At 42.5% G+C, this 21,701-nt stretch overlaps 2 protein-coding genes across 4 annotated transcripts; both read right to left on the bottom strand.

The window, feature by feature from the left end:
• On the bottom strand, window positions 1-2,846 carry hspa1b (heat shock protein family A (Hsp70) member 1B). Its single transcript, XM_023427612.2, has 2 exons — window positions 2,740-2,846; window positions 1-2,119 (listed from the first exon to the last, which is right to left on the bottom strand). The coding sequence occupies exon 2, from the start codon at window positions 2,095-2,097 to the stop codon at window positions 181-183; it is 1,917 nt and encodes a 638-aa protein (XP_023283380.1). The 5' UTR covers window positions 2,098-2,119; window positions 2,740-2,846; the 3' UTR covers window positions 1-180.
• Window positions 2,847-3,206: 360 nt separating this feature from the next.
• Window positions 3,207-20,945, bottom strand: ahcyl1 (adenosylhomocysteinase-like 1). Of its 3 annotated transcripts, none has more exons than XM_023427600.2 (17): window positions 20,487-20,944; window positions 11,860-11,974; window positions 11,155-11,298; window positions 10,284-10,384; window positions 10,079-10,181; window positions 9,085-9,179; window positions 8,813-8,919; window positions 7,281-7,397; window positions 7,100-7,163; window positions 6,881-6,969; window positions 6,620-6,690; window positions 6,281-6,375; window positions 5,656-5,754; window positions 5,261-5,329; window positions 5,028-5,106; window positions 4,629-4,749; window positions 3,207-4,516 (listed from the first exon to the last, which is right to left on the bottom strand). In XM_023427600.2, the coding sequence occupies exons 1-17, from the start codon at window positions 20,676-20,678 to the stop codon at window positions 4,510-4,512; spliced, it is 1,668 nt and encodes a 555-aa protein (XP_023283368.1). In that variant the 5' UTR covers window positions 20,679-20,944; the 3' UTR covers window positions 3,207-4,509. The 3 variants fall into 3 exon arrangements, with proteins under 3 accessions (XP_023283368.1, XP_023283370.1, XP_023283369.1); XM_023427602.2 differs by lacking the exon at window positions 20,487-20,944 and adding an exon at window positions 14,772-14,873; XM_023427601.2 differs by lacking the exon at window positions 3,207-4,516 and having other exon boundaries at window positions 4,625-4,749; window positions 20,487-20,945.
• Window positions 20,946-21,701: the final 756 nt, after the last annotated feature.

The raw sequence follows: 21,701 nt of genomic DNA, 5'->3' as shown, positions 1-21,701 counted from the left end.
TTATCAGTCATTGATTTTTATTTTCTTGTAGCTTCAAATCACCTGACATCTCAAAACATTCATTAGCCTGTCTCTTTAAAGTACTTTTATTAAGACAGAAAACAGTGAAATTACAACATTTGTGGTAGCAAACAATAAGGCAAAAGCATTTCTGTAAACAACATACTGACATCCATGGTTTTAATCTACTTCCTCAATAGTGGGGCCCTGAGAGTTGCCTCCTGCCTGGCCGCCGCTGCCTCCTGGTGCTGCTCCCTGGTACATCTTTGTCACAATCGGCTTGCACACCTTCTCCAGTTCATTCTGCTGATGCTCGTACTCGTCCTTCTCTGCCAGCTGATTGTTCTCCAGCCAGGAGATCGTTTGGTTGCACTTGTCGATGACCATCTTTTTATCCTCCTCCTTAATCTTTCCTTTCATACTGTCATCCTCGACACTGCTCTTCATGTGGTAGGCATAAGACTCCAGTGAGTTCTTTGCTGAAACCTTCTCCCTCTGCACGTCGTCCTCTGCTTTGTACTTTTCAGCATCCTGTACCATCCGATCAATCTCCTCTTTGCTGAGGCGGCCCTTGTCATTGGTGATGGTGATTTTGTTTTCTTTGCCGGTGCTCTTGTCGACAGCGGACACATTCAGAATGCCGTTGGCGTCAATGTCAAAAGTTACCTCGACCTGTGGTACACCTCGGGGGGCAGGAGGGATACCTGTGAGCTCAAACTTGCCCAGGAGGTTGTTGTCCTTGGTCATGGCTCTCTCGCCCTCATACACCTGAATCAGCACACCTGGCTGGTTATCTGAGTATGTGGAGAAGATCTGGGTCTGCTTGGAGGGGATGGTGGTGTTGCGTTTGATTAGCGGCGTCATAACTCCACCTGCAGTCTCAATGCCCAGAGACAAGGGAGCCACGTCCAGCAGCAGCAGATCTTGGACGTTCTCCGAGGTGTCGCCCATGAGGATAGCAGCCTGGACTGCTGCACCGTAGGCCACAGCTTCATCTGGGTTGATGCTCTTGTTCAGTTCTCTGCCATTAAAGAAATCCTGCAATAGCTTCTGGATTTTGGGAATTCTTGTGGAGCCACCAACCAGGACGATTTCATGGATCTTGGACTTATCCAGCTTGGCATCTTGAAGGGCTTTCTCAACTGGCTCCAGTGTTCCCCTGAAGAGCTCTGAGTTGAGCTCCTCAAAGCGTGCCCTTGTGATGGAGGTGTAGAAGTCGATGCCCTCGAACAGAGAGTCGATCTCAATGCTAGCCTGGGTGCTGGAGGACAGGGTCCTCTTTGCTCTCTCACAAGCCGTCCGCAGTCTCCTCACCGCTCTCTTGTTTTGGCTGATGTCCTTCTTGTGCTTTCTTTTAAATTCCTCTACGAAGTGGTTGACCATCCGGTTGTCAAAGTCCTCCCCACCAAGGTGTGTGTCTCCTGCAGTGGATTTTACCTCAAAGATGCCATCCTCAATGGTCAGGATGGACACGTCGAAGGTGCCTCCACCGAGATCAAAGATGAGCACGTTGCGCTCACCTCTTTTACCTTTGTCCAGGCCATAGGCGATGGCTGCTGCTGTGGGCTCGTTGATGATCCTCAAAACATTCAGTCCAGAGATTACTCCTGCGTCCTTGGTGGCTTGCCTCTGAGAGTCATTGAAATAAGCTGGCACTGTGATGACTGCATTTGACACCTTCTGTCCCAGATAGGCCTCGGCTATCTCCTTCATTTTAACCAACACCATGGACGAGATTTCCTCTGGGTAGAAGGCCTTGGTCTCACCTTTATACTCCACCTGAACTTTGGGCTTTCCGTTATCGTTGATCACCTTGAAAGGCCAGAGTTTCATGTCAGATTGGACAATGGCGTCGTTAAACTTTCTACCGATGAGTCGTTTGGCATCAAAGACTGTGTTGGTGGGGTTCATGGCGACCTGGTTCTTGGCAGCATCTCCAATGAGCCTCTCTGTGTCAGTAAAGGCCACATAGCTGGGAGTGGTCCTGTTGCCCTGGTCGTTGGCAATGATCTCCACTTTGCCATGCTGGAAAATCCCAACGCAGGAATAGGTGGTGCCCAGATCGATGCCAATGGATATTCCCTTAGCTGAGGACATCTTGCTCGGTTCTTTAAAGTTCCTAGAAAAATTATGGAGAGATCACATGTAATTTTTTTATGCTACACTAATCACACCACTGAAGTCATTCAGAATTACTAGATTATTGATGTCGGTAATGTTGATGTTTGTTGGCCATCATTTTTATCTAATTATCAGGCAGAGATACTATGTCAAAGGTGTGGTTAAAAGTAAGGAAACGCTGACTTAAAAACCTTATTATTAAGGTTTTATTTATTTATTATTTATTAAGGTATCTGCTCCACGACAAAAATATAAATGTAACATATATTTTCTCCGAATTATAAACCTTATCATTTTAATTTATGTATTCTGTGAATTAGAATTGTTTTCTATTTTGAAAATGAAAAAGAAAACCACAAACTTTAAGTAATTTTAAATGATCGAATACTCAAATTCAACTGTTTAGTTAATAGAATTTGAAATTAACTTCATATCACCATTAACAAAGACATAATGTAAAGCAGAATTGATGCATTAGTACTAAGTTAAAGATTACATTAAAGCCTGAGGATGCACCCCACACCATCAGATACGTCATAACATTAAGAAGCTTGCAGTAATGCTTCCGTTCAAAGCTGTTTAACACATAAATCTAAAATCTGATCAGTTGCTACTTACTTTCACTGATAAGCGTTTTGTTGCTCAGAGAAGTCGAAGGATCTCAGCAGAGTCCTTTCCCTTGTGTCAGCCTTTGTCTCTGTGTCGCTTTTCTGAAACTAATGCCAGACCCATTGCTTATATAGTTATAACCGGGTTTCCAGAACACTCCCAGCCTCCCAATCCCCTCCTCCAAACTCAGTGACTCAACTGTTAATATTAGCAACTAATGCAGCTGGCCTGGTGCGAGAGAGCCGGTGAATATTCCAGAGTGGGACAGTAGTTTGACCCTCAGCCAGAAGGGCTGACTGTGAGGGAACACGATGTAGAGAATGCAGCAATAAGGCTCCTTCAGGGTGACATGTTGAAGTGTTACCAACTTTATCACCATAATAATGGATGCAACTACTTCAAATGTTCACTTGACACGTCCTCTTTTTCATTCTCTCTCATTTTCTTGGTACAAACCCAGTTTGACATGTTGAGAGTTACTTTTCTCTGTTAAAAGGACTTTGCTTTATTGCTGATTTAATGCATTCTTTTACATACATAGTATACACTTGTGCATTTTGATCAAATTAAGACAGTGACAATAATATGGCAAACATAAAGTCTAAGATTTTTCACAAGATATAGCTCATTCAGTAGAGTTACACTTAATACCAGAAGCAGTGGAAGGAAGACATTAAATGTACCACAGTGGCTGTGGTTTTACAAAAGAGGAATGTTCATTTAATTAAGGTCAGTGCTGATATTTGCTTATTGTAAATGATTTAAAAGGCACATTCATAGCATGGCCTTAAAGGTATTATCCAGTCAAAACACTCTTCAGTGAGAGGGATCGCAGCTGAAATTTGAGTGAGCAAATGGAAACTTGGTATGAAATGAAACAGCAGTTTGAAAATGTTTTTCTGGCCCCTTCTCCACAACTTTTCCTCACTTCCTTTTTTAGGAACGCATACAGCCTGTTATCTTTAACATAACATCCTAATCTGTTATTAGCACATTAAACATCTCTTTGCTTCGCAGCTGTTGAGGAGAAGCTCTGGGCGCTTCAAGATCATTTTACGGTGAGCGCTGCATGCCAACACCGCCAGTCAGGAATTTAAAATGAACTCCAGCCATTTGCACTCTATTACAGTTTCTTAGAATAAACAACACCGGATTGTATTTTTTATATAACAAGTGGTATTAATCACCGTGCTTTGTTGTAATGATAAGGATGACTGGATGTTACCTTTTAGGGCATGTATGCAGATACCATTCAGTGAGATCATTTAACGCATATAAAACAAAACATTTCTAAAAGAATGTACATTGTAATACAGAGTTTTTTTTTTATGGCTCAACCTAAACTCATGGAATGTACTAATAAAATCTTAATGCCAATGACAGACAAAACATAAATGTTATCTTCTGTTCCATTCTTACGGCCATTATTTGGCACTGTGCGTAAATAGGGTAAACAAACAAATCTATAACTCTACGTGATCTAGTAACAGAAGCAGGAGCAACTAAACAAGAACATACACATGAAAGCATGCAAGCAGGCTTTGTTTTTAAACACGTGACAAGACATGTAAAATGTTAGTCGGTTATACATTATATATTTCCTACATGTCTTATTTGTCATATTTAACACCATGTCTGAAGTGCTATTAATAAGTTACATTCAGCATAAGTAAAATAATTCCTCCTTTTTTGTAGCAATTTAGAAAATAAAATAGATATCTCTGTTTATCCCAGGGCAACTGTGTTTTGAGGATCACACCACGCCATCAGACACTCTCATTAATACCTGTGAACGAAAGGTACACATGTAGATTTATTACACTAACACATTGTGGTAAAAAAAATAAAATAAAGGGGAATAGTTGGTGATAAAAAAGGGTGAAAGTCGAAGGACCTACCTGTAATAATTGGGTTTGAAGGGGCCGTTCTTGTTGAGGCCCATGTACTTGGCCTGCTCATCAGACAGCTCTGTCAGGTGGGCATCAAAGTTTGGTAGGTGCAAACTGGCCACATACTCATCTGGCAGAAAGACACAGATTGCAGTCTATATTTTCTAGATGGAAATGTTCTCCAGCACAAAGCATAACTTCTTCAATCTGCTGTATCGTGTCATTTTATGGTCGAGTCACAGGGTGGCGTCAATGAGCAACTTATAGGTGAACTAGTTCTAAATGTTTATAGTATATAACCTAAAACTGCTTCTTTTCAACACATTTATATCATGGTTCATGTGCTCAAGCTAAAGTCATGTGCTACAGTTAAAGAATAGTTTCTGTGTAAACAGAGTCAGTTCTTACCCATCTTCTTAGGCAGGAGATACACATCCTGTTTATAACGTCCCTCTGGGGCATTGAACAACTCGATCAGAGCCAGAGCCTACAAATAACACAGACCACACACTGGCTGTAAGACTCACTGAGGCCAACAGGAAACTACATGTTACTGCAGAATAGCAGGGTGGTGGTGGTGAGAAGGAAAACTTCTTCCTTCAGCTGCAGCTAAAGTCCAAGCATCTGACAAAACTACCAACCTGAGTTGTAGCAGTGATGGACAACACGAACGTAGGCACAGTGGAGCAGCTCAGATTTAAGAGGCGACCCTGAGAATTAATAGAGAGCAAGTATGAACTGCACTGAACAAAAACAACAGGTCAAAGTTTAAGGTAACATGTCGTTTGAACCACAGAGCGAATTGGCTGAGAGCCCTAAACTGAGGATTTTATCCCACATGCTAGATGACCCGCAGTTACCATGGCAATTTCTATTATAATATTACATCACCAGAATATTTCACAATGGTAAAATGCTTCTGAGCCTGATGTAAATGCAAGATGTTGTTAGAGTTAAAACGCAAAGAGTTTTGATGGTTGGTTCAAGTTTATCAGTGATAATTTTAAGGTTTTAAGGTATGTAGGAGGGGCATTACCTCTGCCAGCAGGACCACCCTCTTTCCATCTGGCCAGATGATGTGGTCAACCTGAGAGCGAACCCTCTCCCAGGTCAGCTCAGGGCTGCGCAGACTCGCCTGAAGACATGAAAGACACTCAGTCCTACAGCTGCAGGTAAAAGTATCAAGGTGAGAGGTCTGACTTTGTGCAACACAAATGTGGTCATTTATATATTTACATGTCAGTGTGGAGAAGGAAAAACATCAAGAGAACTCAGACAAAGAACATAAAAGACGTTGCATGAATCATCCCACCATGAGTCAGTCCAGTTCCTTAAGAGGAAGATATTCTGGATTTAAAGCCAGACAAGGTTAAATAAGGAATAGGATATGAAGCCATTTTGGAAAAGTCTACTGGGCCATATTTAGACTTAAAGAACATGTTTGTTTTTTGTTTTTTTTAGAAGAGTTGGAAACGTATTTTCTGAGGGTTGAATGTGTGAAGAACAAAGTTGTGCGACTTGTTTTACTTCTGTTGGACTTTCATTGAAGCTCCCTCTGGCCTGCGCCTCAGTGTGTGTGCAGAGTTGGAAATTTAAATAGAAATTGCCCTGACACATATATTCAAAACGCTCACCCACACAGAGCTACATAGACATATTACCACATCTATCTCAGTATTGGAGTGTCCCATATTGCAGACGATGCAGCCGTTCTTCATTCGGTCAAGCTGTTCTCTGGTGACGACGTTCTTGTTGCCTGTATTAAAAGAAAAAGAACAGTGATTGAAGAGGGAGTAAGACATATAAGTGGGATCATGACTTGTTTGACTGTCAATGAACTAGCACACAGACCCAAAAATCATTTTAGCATTTAAATGAAAAGGCTGGTTTTGACGCAGAGAGCTCAGCTGCGATATTGAAATGAAATGTGCATTTGTGGGCTGGAAACATTGTGACTATCAAAGCAGAAGTAATGGACGTCACTGCATGAGGCAGAGTACCAGTGCAAGTTATCACCACGTCCATCTGCCGAATGACCTCACTCAGCTTGACCACTCGGAAACCGTCCATGCTGTGCGGAAACACATACAGACGTTTTGATTAGTTTCGGCTGCACAAAACACAGTGAAAGCAACTTAAAACGAATTAGCATAACACATTGTTCTTTTAGCATCACAGTTAATCTGATGCACAACACAGAGACAAAGCGGAGCACATCCAGTGATGGAGCGGTGCTGACTGGTAATGGGTTTGTGACTCACCATGCCTGCAGGGCACAGATGGGGTCAATCTCAGTGATGCACACAATGGCTCCGAGGGCTTTAAGAGCAGTGCAGCAGCCTTTCCCCACCTACACACCACAGGACAGTGCAGTAGTTGTAAACACAGATATACAATGTGCAAAAAGAGTCTGCTGCACCAGTGAAAATCCAGTCATTCCATCTAAAGTAAGATTTTTTTTAAATCAAAGAACGATTCACCTCTCCATAACCACACACAACGACTTGTTTGCCTCCAAACATTATATCTGTGGTCCTCTTCAAGCTGGCAGATACAAGCAAAATAACACACTTTAACCCATCTTCATGCTTCAAACACAGCAAGTCTTCACACTATAAAACCAGACAGTGTGGAGCTTTCTGGACGATTCATTCTCCTCACCCATCCAGGATAGATTCACGGCAGCAGTAAAGGTTGTCGAATTTCTGCTTGGTGACCGAGTCGTTCACATTCATGGCAGGGACGCACAGCTTGCCAGCCTTAGACAACTGGTACAATCTGAGAGGACACATGAAGAAAGATGTTTCACCCACACACACACACACAGACACACACACAGACACACACATATCAACACACAGACTGAGCTGCTATCCTCCGTGACCTTACACTTTCCGGAGCGCCTGGATAATTGATTCCAGTGAGGGTTGTACATGCACAGCTGCTGTGGGCTGCGGTCGAGCTCTGTCATGTTTCTCAAATCGGCTCCAGCCTAATCAGGCCGCTGACCTTTTTCAATCTAGAGTCAGCGTGTATTAAAAATAATATGGTTTATATATCTGCCTTTGATACGGTTTGTGCTGACACAGTTTATATTATTCATTAGTAACCGCTTTTATTGGGAGTATGGTTTGCCTCCAGCTCAACTCCATCTAATCTCTAATGTAAAGACCTCATGGAAAAGGATTTTAAAAGCAGTTTACTATCTGTTAAAAACAGCGCTTACAACACTGGGTTTTAATATCTGTATCTCTTTTATTAGCCTTTTTATTAGCTATTAAAAAAATTGTCTTGTGATCTGAAGAGGTCAAATCATCTGTTGCCCAAAGTCAAGTGCATCACGAAAGCTGCTAAATAAATCATGTGGATATATTGTATACAACTTTGTTTGCATTGATAAACACTTGCTTTAAATCTTACATCCTTATACACTTCATGTTGACATCATTTTGTATTTGGTGGTGAAGGCAAGTGGTTTTAGTATCACACAGCACAGAATGGCCATAATATGATTTCAGGAGTCTGATCAATATCAATAACTCAAAAAATACTGCCAGTCTTTCTCATTCGTTGTCCATTATGGGCTGTCACGAGCTGTGGAACAGATGTGAAAATGTTGACATTTCCTGCCAAGGAGTCAGAGCTTTGTCAACCATCCACATTTTACTCATCAACATCATACTGTAAATGGCCAAAAAGGACGCACTGGTTGTACTAGAAACTGTTTTTCTTCACTTCCCACGTCATTTATAAAATCAATCAATCAAACTTTATTTGTATAGCACTTTTCATACATGTGAGTACAGTTCAAAGTGCTTCAGCTAAAAAGAAAGGGACAAATCAGGTAAGAAAGAGCTGACAATGAGATACAATAAAATGGATTTAAAAAGCTACAATAACATTAGCAAACAAAAAAGAGAAAAGTAATAATAAAAGAGCAGATGAAACAGAATGAAATACAATGATAAAAGAACAGGCAAAATAGAATAAAATACAATTTAAATCATCATTACAATGAAATAAGTGAATAAAATAAAGTGACTAATGACTAACAACCATATTTAATGAAAAGCCAGGCTGAAGAGGTACGTTGTGAGTTTATGTTTAAAAATTTCAACACTTCCTTGGGGAGACTATCTCGTCGGCTCAGAGCAAAAATCCCCCAAACTCATCAAATCGAAGCCCCATCTCACCTGTGCACCCCAGTGACACTCTCCTCCACGATGCCCCGGACTTTCTTGAAGACGCTGGGATACTTCTTGTACACCCAGTGGGTCAAGTCTCCACCATCATCCAGGATCTAAGAGAAAGAAATCTGCATCAGTGAACCGCGTGATGGATGACCTTCACATTAAACCCCCCCCCACAGTCTCTGCTAGCAGGGTAGAGCCCGGGGATAGCAGAGACCGAGGAGAGACAGACTGAGACTGGTGTTCAATTTATCATGGGGTTGTCAGATTGATACCATATTGGCCTGCCAGCCCTCAGTGTTGACACAGCGATCGATGCACCACCAGAAGTCATCCTCTGACTCACCCTTCCACGCAAACACAGGTACTCCTGCAGGAAGCAAAACACACACACACACACACCTAATGGCAGAGACAGGCAGCAGAGGACAGGCCAGCTGCACAAGCAACAGATCCATTAAGACAGCATTACACAGTGAAAGAACATGTGCTAACTGGTTGCTCTTCAGTTTCAAGGGTTCATGGGTTCATGCTCAACTTTACTGTTACACAACGTATTTAAAACAATATCAGAAATACATGCATCACCACTCTTTTTGGTATTGTACACATCCATTATGGTTGATGTATTGACTATAATTAGTTTATTTTTAGCAAGTGAAAACCATCATGTTATCTGCCAAGTTCAACTAATACAAAGGATTTTTAATTTTCAGAAATAGATACATTTTATGTATAATTTCAACCCACAAACCACACAAAACTTGATAATACAAGGAAGTTGCTGGACTAACAAACTCGCACAGCGCCAAAGATATAATCAAAATGCCTTTATTTTGTCAGGGCATATGTCCAAAACAAAGATCCCAAAAAGGGAGTAAATCGTCGACCAGTTTACTTCCCTTTCCAACCACGCCCTGAGGAAGACCCTGTAGTGGTTGAAACCGGGCTGCATTTTACTCCCTTTTTGGGATCTTTCTTTTGGACATTTTACTCTGATGTGCTCTAACAAAATAAAGGCTATCATGGACATCCTTAGCTCTGTGCGAGTGTGCCTGACATTAGCCCAGCAGCTTCCTCGTGTCTACATTTCAACTTCAAGAGCACCTTGCATTCACCTGGACTCACAACGGCAGAACGGAGAGCACCCGGTATTTCTCTTTGTATTTTTTAAAACTTGATAATACTTGATATTGGTGATGAGCTCCTCTTGTTGCCATGGTACAAGCTGTTTAGAAGCTGCTGACCGTGGAGAGGAGAAGATCTTACCCGTTTCAGCCAGAGCAGCAGCCACCTCGTTCTGAGTGGAGTAGATGTTACAGGCAGTCCAGCGACACTGAGCCCCGAGGGCTACCAGGGTCTCAATCAGGACCTAAGAGGAACCATGGAATATACAGTCACATGAACAGGCAGCAGTGATAAAGAAGAGAAGGACGTATCAAACATCTGCAGTGGACAGGACGAGAGGACGTACTGCTGTCTGCGCAGTGATGTGGGTACAGCCTACGATCTTGGCCCCAGCTAGTGGCTTCTCCCCCTGGGCTCTCTTCCTCAAGGAGATCAGGGCAGACATGTCTGGGGAGGAACAGATTGAGCACAAGTTAAGGGAAAGCTGAAAGGACATAAAAGGTCAGGTTCTGTTTTGGGAGAGAGAAAAAGGATGGACGCTTCTGAATACAAAAATAAGCCCTTTCCACGCGGTGGATGTGCAGTAAATGGCTTTAAAATGGAGACTGATTGAACAACAACGCCAGCAACAGCTGTTGCTGGCCAGGCTTAAAGCCTGAAGAACACTTGACAAGCACTCACGCCTACTTATCACTAACATGGGCAATGTAAACAACCAGAGAGACGGACGACAGAGGAGGGACTACATAAAAAAAACAAACGCTCAAGATGGGAGAGGATGTATCAAAGGAAGAAAATAAGTAACCAGTGACGAATAGAGCCGAGAGAAAGAACTCCGATCATGTTTCCAGAATAATATTGACACTGCCCCAGCCTTGGGTCATAAACTGTTTTGAAATCAGGAGGGAGAGGACCTTTATCAAATAGTGTCTAAGCAGCAGAACAGATGCCATGTGATACGTATCTGGGAACAAAGTCACAACAGGTAGCTCAAAGCTCTCTCTGCATAAATGGTTGATACAGCGTGTTCACGACTGCCTCTGTGCAGGAGAAGTGACTCCATAAGAGACCAAACGCCACAAATCCAGGCTCAGCTCACACCCACTGTGATCAAAGTGCAATGACTGAATCATCAACGGATCCATTTTCTGTCTCCAAACGGAAAATTGTCCATAATCTCTGAAACGCCGGCGACGTGCCCCTGAGGTCAGATATACCTTGCTCTGCGATCTCTATTTCTCGACGGCCAAATTCAGCCTGCTTGATGTTCTTCACGCAGAAGTCGCTGCTGCCGTGGGTGTTGACCTGGGCTTTATCCCGCGGGGAGGTTTCATCATCGGAGCTGTCGGTGTAGGACGCAGCTGGGAAACGGAGAACACAAAAGGTCACTATTGTGGAAAAGCATACAATAGAGCCAATTATGAAACATATACTTCAAATCCATTGTGTGGAAGGCGGAGCTCGTGTGTGTGCGTTTCCTGTATGCGTCCTTGTACATAATGTGTGTGTTTATTGTGAACTCTCCTCTGCTCGTGTGTGTATATTATATATATATACTGTATGTGTATATATATATATATATATATATATATATATATATGTATGTGTGTACTCTTATGCAAATGTGCTGCATTTATAGGTGGGAGTACATACTTCTCTCCAAATACATTAAATACATCAGGGAGTTTGTCAAACTGACTAAACACCTCATGGGAGGAGCCTCGGTGGCTCACCTGGTAGAGCTTAGTCCTAACTGTAGCAGCCGTGGGTTCGAGTCTGACCCACGGCCCTTTGTTGCATGTCATCCCCCCCTGTCTCTCTCTCACTATTACTATCAAAATAAAAGTATGAAGCAACAACCCCCCCCCCCCAAAAAAAAAACATGTCATGGAGGTAGAATGAACGTTTCAGGTGTGCAGTACCTGAGCTGTAGCTGTCTGTGGACGACTGCGAGATGGAGCGAGAGAGAGAGCGGCGGCCTGCCTTGGTGGGGTACTTAGTGAATTCCTGCTTGTCCTCTGTGTTTGCGAACTGGATCTGGAGACAATCAGGACAAAATGGTGCACGACGTAAACACAACATGCTGAGAAACGTGCGCTGCGTCAGGGGAGAGAGGAACAAAAACGTAACATCATCATCATCACACATACACAGCGATACACTCCCGGTTATATGGTGCGGGTAATGTGTCGACACTCTCCCGTTATATATTTGAGCTCTTTTTGCTGTTTCAGCCACTAAAACTGCCCTATCAAAGGTAAATCACCTGAGTCTGTTGCAGTAAATCACAGGTGGATCAGGAAGAGGGGAGCTGATGCTTATTTTTAGATGCTCTCTGCTGCTCTGTGATTTATGCTTTGTTCAAATACACAGGCTTCAGTTGTTGGTGTGGTTCATCGTGTCAAACCAAACCCTTCAAAGGGCCTAAGATCAAAGACCTGGAAACACATAAAGTGGATCAGCACACAGCTTGCCTGGTTATTTTCTGGACTAGCCTTTGACAGAAGAGTCTCAACAATCCAGTGTTTGGGGTTACAACCAGACTTTGATCCAATTTTTTTAAAACTCGTATCATTCAGCTACTAAATAAAAGCTGGTGCCTAGTGTGAGTTTGGCTCTATTCAGGGCTTGGCAGGCTACAATTAGAATTAGGAGCTGACAAATCCACTAAGTGTCATTTTAACGCCCTGAAACTGTAACAATCTGGCAGCAGCAGCAGCAGCAGACAACAGTCAGCTGTCAACATTAGAAGCAGCAGGGAGACGTAACCCACAGGTCCTTGAGTAATCTGGGTCAGTTAGGACAGTGGAGAGTCACTAGTTAAAGTTCAGCAGAGCGGTTTGACTACACCGATCCTGACAGACATAGAGAAGTCAGAAACAGTCTCACTCTGGGTGCAGAAATGATTTACAGTATCTTTGCATACGCAGAAGCCCAGGTGGGTGAAGCTGTAAGTCCTATTTTACTTACACCCTGTGAATACATGGGACTGTAAGAAAACAGCTGTTTCTGGACAGGCTCACAGCTCATTATTCAGCATTTTACTGAAATAGGACGTCTGCAGGTGGATAGCAAGTCCGAACCCTATGATGTCCCAGAGGTTGGAGTATTAATATTACAGAACCAATGCTAAAAACCTATGGTACCTGGACGTTGCAAAGAGCCCGATGAGGCGTTGCACAGAGAGAGAGATCTGCTGGCCGCTCTCTCAGTCCGCCTTTCCGAGAAAACCTGCAGGTGTCTTCGGTGGCTTAGCGGCAAGTGTGTTGGATCAAATCCAAGCTCACCATTTGATGTTGTGCGTCTTGTATTCCTCACAACATTGTATAACGTCACAACATCGTATAATGTCTGGCGGTCAAGAGCGGTGGACTCTCAACATGCTTCTTTTTAATGCAGGCAGGCCTCCTTCATCTCTTTGTTCACCTGTTGTTGACGCTGTTAAGTGATATTGTTGCAGAGTATGTTTTTGTAATGTTGACAGAAATTGACAGTTTACATGTGCTTTTTCTGGGATGATTATAAAACCGGTGAAAACCATGCAAAGGCCTGCTTAATGTTTCTCACACTGACAGAAAATCTTTCTTTTAAATGTAGTTTTAGAATGACATTACACACAACTCTCAGCAGTAAGGACCTTCACTCTGTACTATCCTTCAATGTCTAGATGGGTGTTGTTCTCTTCCTTAAACATTCATGTTGACGTCCTTTCAGATCTCCATTCATTGTGACAATGCGGCAGGATTTCCTTGTTCTCTTATTTTATATGTCCATAGAATGTGTTTGGACTAAACACTAACGTGCAGGCCTGCAGAGTTGACACAACACACAGATGATAAATCCGGGAACACATGAATGCCAGACTAACAACAGTGAGTTGGGTAACATTTGAGTGTGATGTGCACTGCACATATGGAAGACATTAAAGCAGTACTACATTTAAAGGAGTTATTTCTACTGTCAAACACAATGCTGCAGAGAGGATGTTTTTCTGAGTGTGAGCTCACAGCTGAGTGAAACTGGTATGCACAAGTTAGTTACCTGGTATTTACCACTCAAACGTTAGCAGATACAAAAATGTATGATCGCTAAAGAAGTTGACCTGAACACAACTGTACTTCTTCATAGTAGTAAAAGTTACTGCCATGACTTCAATCCATTCAAAATAAAAGAACCTATGGCTGAAATGCTCAAACAGCAGTAACTTCTTCACTTATTCAGTGTTTATATCTTGAGTCCCTCTTTCCATGGGCTGTGACACCTGGGCTTCAACCATCTACTGTGTCAGTAAAAAGAAACTCAAGAAGCTTGTGAGACAGTGTGAACTGAGGAGATCTCTGCATGTCTCTACTTTCACAATTTGGAGTGCACTCGATCTCATACACTTGCAAAATAGCACTTTTAGCTTTGCTTTGCATCAGTTTGGACACCTGAGGATTCAGCACAAGTTTTGCATTGTTCTTCCTCAGTTGATGGACGGCACAATCAGAGAGGAATTTTAAGGAAAACAAGAGGTTAATTAATAATGAATTGCTCAGTGTTACTTAAGGCGGCATTCTGTTTTTGCTACGCCTACACAATGAACTATCACAGTCAGGTGAGCTGCGAGAATAAACTTGACCACTGGAGGAGAAGACTGGACTTCTACCTGCATTTCTGCAGAACATTTCTGTTACAAACTGTGAAAGACAAAGAACTCACTCTACATAAGTGCAAACAGAAGACAGAAAACTTGTAACACGCCAAAAGTAACTCCGGCACATCTGTGTGTGAGATCTGCAGTATCTTTAACTGTGCAGGATGAGTTCTCTGTGATGCATTAGTGGCGACTCACCCTTTCTCTCCCGTGCCCATGTTTGTGTGCCATGGCTGCCTGATCTCTCCAGTTTTCCAGCCTACTTCCCTGTGCCTGTATGTCCTCTGTGTGATGGTACTAGGTGTCCCTGATGCTATTATCCCAGAACACTCCCAGGCAGAGCCGGGGGGAGGTTCCCACCTATTATTCTGATTTCTAATGGCCAACCTGGAGAGGGAGAGAGAGAGAGAGAGAGAGAGAGAGAGAGAGAGAGTGAGAGGCCTGGAGAGAAAGGGGAGGTTGATTCCAACTGAGCCTCTCTCTCTCTCTCTCTCTCTCTCTCTCTCTCTCTCTCTCTCTCTCTCTAACTCTCTAATTTTCTCGGGTTCTGCCCTTGACAACCAGCTGCTAAAGTCAGTAGGTTGTATTTTATGGCAGCTTTTTTTTTTTTAAGTGCTGAGAGAGCAAATGCAGGAACAAATTGCAAAGGCTTAAAAAGAAAAAAATCCAGTATGTACCTATGCACAAACAAGAAACAAGTTCATAAAAATTCACACACACACAGACACACACACACAAACAACAAATTTGGTGCAGCTTTTACTTTCAGTCTGTATTCCTGATTTGGACAACTAAATAAAAGGGGATTGGCGGGAGGAATTAAACCCTGTTTGCATTAGCCTTCTGCTCCATCAATAAGCGGCCCATCCAGTCACCATCTTACAGCTAAAAATACCCTTTCCCTCCCAGATAGCAGGCCAGGTCACAGACTTAAGCTGTGGTGCGACTGTCAGCCGGCAGTGCAAAGGGCTCAATGTGGGCCTGGCATAAGGCAACACCAACTACTTAGCCAGACACCATTAATGCCCTACAGCGCCATCTAACCGAGACGCCACTCAGACGCTATCATTCAGACAGCCTAATCCACACAGGTCTTTGTATACTGACTACTCACAGTGGTCACGTTCAACAAGTCAAAGACACACTGGAATATTATTGCATACAAATTGTGCACTGACAATAGTGTAATGCTCAAATCAAAAAAAGTGCAGTAGTCATACAAGTCTAGTTCTACAATCTGTGCTTCCTGCAAAGGCGCCTACTTAGATCAACACATGCATGACGGATTAAACAGTGTTGTGAAAAAAAACATACAGCGTGCTAATCCTTCCTCCAGAACTGCGTGACCTTTAGGAGAAGCTATAAATTCTACCCACGGCCATAAACTCCAGTCGTCAGAGAACATGAAAATCGAGGTGATGCAAAATCCTACATCCTCATACTTCATAATCAAACAGACGGGAATGTGACACTGATATTTACAATATCAATATCAGTATCATTTTGTTGCCAAAGGTGTAAAATGAGAAGGTAAATATGAAGTAGGACAGAACGCTAAGAACAAATACTGTAGTTAAACTAGTTTTTAAACACCACAGGCACAACTGAGAACACAGCCTGAAGATGATGAAACTAGTCAGTATGGATGTGTTATATTTCTCAGCCTATGGCGACTTTACCCCCAATGTTAATATGGGTCACACTGTGGGGCAAACACAGTACTTCACTTGTGTAGACTACGGCAGAGTTTTAATAAACACTTTAAAGAAACTGTTTTTCAGTGTTATTTCTAGATAAAGCTAGTTTGATTTAAGGTCCCATATTTTGTTTTATTTGAAGATACATTTGTGGTTTGAAGAGCTAAAAATCCATCTCAATATAGTTTTACATTTCCTCCTTCATGCTTCTCTCTGGAGCTCTAACAAGAACAGGCTGTTTTGTGTTGCTCTCTGAGCCTCTCTTCTGATTGGCTGACTGTTGTCTGAGTGACGCATGGCCAGGCCAACCACAGCCTACCATAGCCATCTACTGTCGCTTGGTAAAACTCATCAATACATTCAAATGCTTCTGGTCAGTCAGCGCTGAAATGAGTGGAACAGACGGTCAAATTCAAACTGAAATGTCCCTGTAATTCAGCAAAAATAAACTTTAGCCATTGGTCTCTAATATTTCCATCCTTCTATAAGCATGTTAAGGAAGGGGGAAGTTAAAGCAACAACAAAAAGGTTGAACGGTGGGTGCGGGTGGGCTGTGGTGGGGGCATGGCGCTGTGACATCACAAAATTACGGAAATCCTGAAAGCTCGTTTTAAATCCCAATTTCTGCTTAGACCTGCTTTATGTTCAAAAAAAGACATGGAAATCTCACTTTCCACCATATGGGACCTTTAAAGACCCACAGTTAAAATGTGTCATATATATTTTGCATATTTGGTTTTGTGTTTTGCATATATGTTTATACAACCTTAAAATTATTCTTATGTCATAAGTTTTAGTAGAAAAACATGACAATGTCGGTGATTATTAGTCCAGTGTATGTGATGCTTTCAGCCGTATTCATTCTCTTGAAGTTTGACTTTTGAATCTCTCTCAGGGTTACTTTAAGGCTTTCCTCATCATTTACCTTTTCGTATGTCTCCACACTTTAATTTAAACTTGCCAGGTGGGGAGAAAATCTGTATTTGACCTTCATGAAACTCTGCCATAATGTTGGCAGACAAACAAGACGAGATAAAGGAGAATATGGGGTATGAATATTTTAGAGATTCTATGTGAAACTGTCCACAGGGATCAGATAAAACATGACGACGTATGAACAAATTCATGGTGAGTGAGTCCTGTTCTCGGGGGGGGTGGGGGGGGCGTATTGTGTAACTGCTGGATGGATTCAAAGAGAGAGGAGGCTGAGTCGTGGCGTTCTTTGACTCACCCACCCACACACACTCACTCACTCACTCACACACACTCACTCACTCACACACTCACACTCACATTTTCCATTTAATTCCTAACATTGATTGTTTTTGCTCAGCGCACCTTTCAGCTGATTACGTGACAGTGCAGAGGCCTCGTAAGTTCAACACGACGTCCAACTCTTCATTTTCATGTGTGACGTTTTTAATTAGATTTTCCACTCATTTTCAGTATTTGTTTTTACTCATTCATTTTCCTCATGCGAACAGGTGGCTCAGTTTGACACTGGGCTCTCACATTTATTCATAACATACTGCTTTGTTTTCATGAGCACCGCGCTCGATCCTACCATCCAATATGTTTTCAGTCAGGCTCCCTGAGGCGGCTCACAGTCCACACATTATTGCCTCGTCACACAGGGGGTCCGAGCTAATATTCTGAAGTCTGTGAACCCCGCTGCTGGGAAAATAGAGAATTTTTTTATTATTCTCATTATTATGTCCAGCTCTTGTGGTCAAAAAAATGTCGATGTTCATTCATCCTGGATGTTGTGGTGATTTTTAAGACGTATGTTTGTTAGTTTATTTAACAGTGATCGTACAGACAAACATTGTTACATGCTACACAGAGGACAAGCATGGAAACAGATGGAGGGATTACTGTATGGAGGTGTAGCTCAAGCTAAATTTCAGCCCCTGTAGTTTCTATTAATCTTTAGCAAATATTTCGTTTCGCGTCTTATGGCCAACAATGGTGATGGTCTGCTTGTGATTAAGTGTCCTTCTCTAACACTGCAGTTTTTGTGTGTTTAAAAAAAAAAATTATATTACAATTATTGCGATTGCAATTTCATTTGGAAAGTTTTTTTTATTTTTTTTTGGACCTAGTACCAAACAAACATGTTCCTTTCCGTCTGGAGAACAGGATTTGTAGGCGTCTCTGTAGCACCACAATGCTTATGGTGCTAACAATGAACAACAATGTGACACATTTTACACATCATAGCTCCTGCGATTTAGATATTGCACGTGGCCATATTGCGATTTCGGTTATATTTCAATTAATTGTGCGGGGCTTATTGCTGCAATCCTTTTGGCTGATTTGTACATAGCTTCAATGAGGCCATCCAATCATGTTAATGTGAACACCAGCTGGCGAACATGTCTGTGTGTAACAGAGGTGTGATGATCACCATCTCAACACTGAATCTTTCAAGGAAACATCACAAGAACCAAGATGCACAAACATCTCAGGTTATGTAATGAGGCAAAAGAAAAGCAACAAAATCCTGATCAACATATATTTTCTTCAGAGGAATCAGAGGGGGGGGGGCGACCACTACTGCTTACTGTGACTTTTAAAAGTCTCATAAAGTTCAGCAGTCAGTGGCAGAATAGCTGATGTGTCAGTAAAAAACACTCATTATTTAATGTGTCATGTAGAGGCCAGGTGATACTGACATTGTGAAGCTGGTATCAAGTTTGCATCAATAGCAAATACAAAAGTAATGCCTGTACAGCCGACCTCAGTGGAAATACATATCTATAAATTATAAACACAATACATTAAGGTTAATGAAATAATGAACAATTACACATAAAAATGTTTCTGAAACATTTATGCTAATAAATATGTCAATATACTTACCAATATTTAATGGTGTGAAGCTGATATCAGTGCACACTGCCTGTGTGTGTGCACCAGTAAAGAAGCACAGGTGTCACAAGTCAAAGGTCACCTTGAGGCCATGGCCTTGGTGTTCACCTTCAGCTCCACAGAACAAGTCTAATCAGTTTACGTATCAATAAACCTGAACTCCAGAGCGAAGGAGACAGAAAGGTCAGAGGATTTTTCTTTCTGAGAGACAAAAAAAGAAGCCTTCAGCTCTGTGTGCTGCATGTTTATCCGCTGCCTGCCTGGTGCCAGCTGTTACACACGGTGGTGGATCTGTAACGATATGAGCTGCCACCTCAAGGGAGTCTTTCAGTGTGATGATTGTTCTGGGCCGTTGTAGAACAGCCAAGAAATCTGGCTTTTTCTCACAGGTGCACCTTGAGCCGCTAATACATTTTTATCATGCTCTTCCTATTGCTAACAATGATGATGCCTAATGGGCACGCACGCAGGCACGCACCACACACACACACACACACACACACACACACACACACACACACACACACACAAGGATGAGTTCACTTGGTACAGACATGATTGATTTTTACAGATTCGATTTCCACGACCCTGAACCTTCAGAGACCCCCCAGCTCTGTGACTGCTGTTCATGGTGGATTGAAATTCTTCAGAAGGCAAACACCTCATTAAATACCTCATACTTAGAGTGCAGACCCGCTGCCTAAGCTCAGGTATGTCAGCCCATGTATTTCTCCACTTTGCCCAGGGTTTAAGAGCTCAACCTGGCTCTTCGTTGTTTCTTGCCTGCAGGATATTGGCATGATAGTGTGGTTTAAATAAACAGGAAGGCTCTGTGGAGGCAGACTTTACAGACTAACAATAATCCAGTCTTCATGAAAGCTCCTTTTTCATAATTACATGTTGTTACCTCAGTAATAACATAGTAAGAGCTATGATTAGACACCACACCATGTGAGACAATGAGGCAAAGCTTTTCTCCTCGGATTCTTCAGCTTAATCTATTTGAAATGGTAAAGGTGATTTTCCACTTAGCAGATTGGCTCGGGATGGAGTGATCCCTCAGTGGGATGACGGCTCCACAACATACACTACACATTACTGCAACATCGCATCTAACAATGCACCAAAGCCCCATTTTCCTCTCTGCTTAACTTTGGGCTGAAAACGCAAATGAATAAGTGATACATGGACACAGCAGATTACCTATGCTGTACAGTAGTGCTTCACTGCAATGCGTACCAGAGTGGATTTATGCTCCTGACATGTGCCTGCCCACAGCTCTCACACACAGCCTCTCTTCCCGGCGGCAGTGACTGATGGCGGGCATCACGTTCACGTCTCTTACCTTCTTGACGGATTTCAGAGTGGGGACTGCGGTGAAGGCTGCGGACGGCATCTCCCCGACGTTCATGTTCACATCACTGCTGTTTTTGCTCACAGTCATCGCTGAATATTTCTCCGCGACGTTTTCGGTCTCCTTGACATATTTCGTGGCTTGTTTAACCTCTGCCTTGCTGTCCACACCCGAGTCGGTCATTGCAGGTGATACCGATACTGCTAGAAAAGAAATAAATAAATAAAGGAACAGAAAGCCGGCTCGGAGTGGAGTTCAGACTGACGTTAGCTGTTGCCTCCTCGCGCTCCTGGTTGAAGCTTGGTGGTTTAAAATGAGAGAGCCGACGCTGAAGCGCTTCCTCTCGGCCTCGGTGCGGAGCAGTAGGTGTCAGACTCCAGCGGGGATGAACCTGTTCTCTATCCGCGCTACTTTGTCAAAGAGCGGCTCAAACACTTGTTTCAGTCCTGCGGCTCTGCTGTCATCCACTGACGACGCTGAAGTCGGCTTCTGATTCGTAGCTTCCGATTAAGGAAGCAGTTAAGGGGAAAGTTAAGGGGCACGTAACTTCAAGTGCTCAGCGGACACATTGGACCAGGTCCAAAATAAAAACCACTTCACCTAGACTGGTCAAATCTGGACTGGATTATCCCAGAGAAGCCAGAGACTCTTTAAAACACTGTTTAAGATTTGTGAAACCTTTAATCCAAAAAGGAAACCTCATTCACAGGCAACATCCTATACCCTGAAAGCATGGGAGACATTTCATGTCACTATTGAAACCACTGTGAGGCAGAGAGGGGTGAAATAATTACAAACTTAAAAACACATTGTTTTGCATTTATAATTTTCACAACTACTTTGAGTACAAAGTATGTACCAAAATGTACATAGGTTTATGATATATATTGCGGGGACAACCCCCAAGGATTTTCGCCTGTGCCTGAAAGTACAGTAAGACCAAGACTCACACACCACGTGACTAAAACTGGTAAAATATTGTCTGTTTTCACTTGGTCCATTTGTGTAATATAAGTCAAAATCCATCACATCCATTAGTTTGAACAAAAAATCAAAAATATTTTTTGTAATATGAGGGAGAGTCTGATTTTTGAGGGGAAGATGCCCCCTCTGGTTTAGGGGTAAGAAGCCCTCCATGCGCATCACAAACTCTTTGGATGATGGGTAATGAGGATGATGGGCAGGGAGACACTGAAGACAACTGCT

Source organism: Seriola lalandi, unplaced genomic scaffold (genome assembly GCF_002814215.2).
Source record: "Seriola lalandi dorsalis isolate HSWRI2012SDOR001 ecotype SW California unplaced genomic scaffold, Sedor1 jcf7180002054861, whole genome shotgun sequence".
NCBI classification, from domain to species: Eukaryota; Metazoa; Chordata; class Actinopteri; order Carangiformes; family Carangidae; genus Seriola; species Seriola lalandi.
The sequence above is the reverse complement of the archived record's forward strand: the minus strand, read 5'-3'. Positions and strand labels throughout refer to the sequence as shown.

Excerpts from the sequence above, each read along its gene's own strand:
- ahcyl1 (XM_023427600.2), bottom strand. The coding sequence starts at position 20,678 with ATGACCGACTCGGGTGTGGACAGCAAGGCAGAGGTTAAACAAGCCACG. Across the intron at positions 10,182-10,283 it reads ACATCACTGCGCAGACAGCA|GTCCTGATTGAGACCCTGGT; the intron begins GTACGTCCTCTC and ends GGTTCCTCTTAG. Across the intron at positions 7,164-7,280 it reads CGTGAATCTATCCTGGATGG|CTTGAAGAGGACCACAGATA; the intron begins GTGAGGAGAATG and ends TGTATCTGCCAG.
- hspa1b (XM_023427612.2), bottom strand. The coding sequence starts at position 2,097 with ATGTCCTCAGCTAAGGGAATATCCATTGGCATCGATCTGGGCACCACC.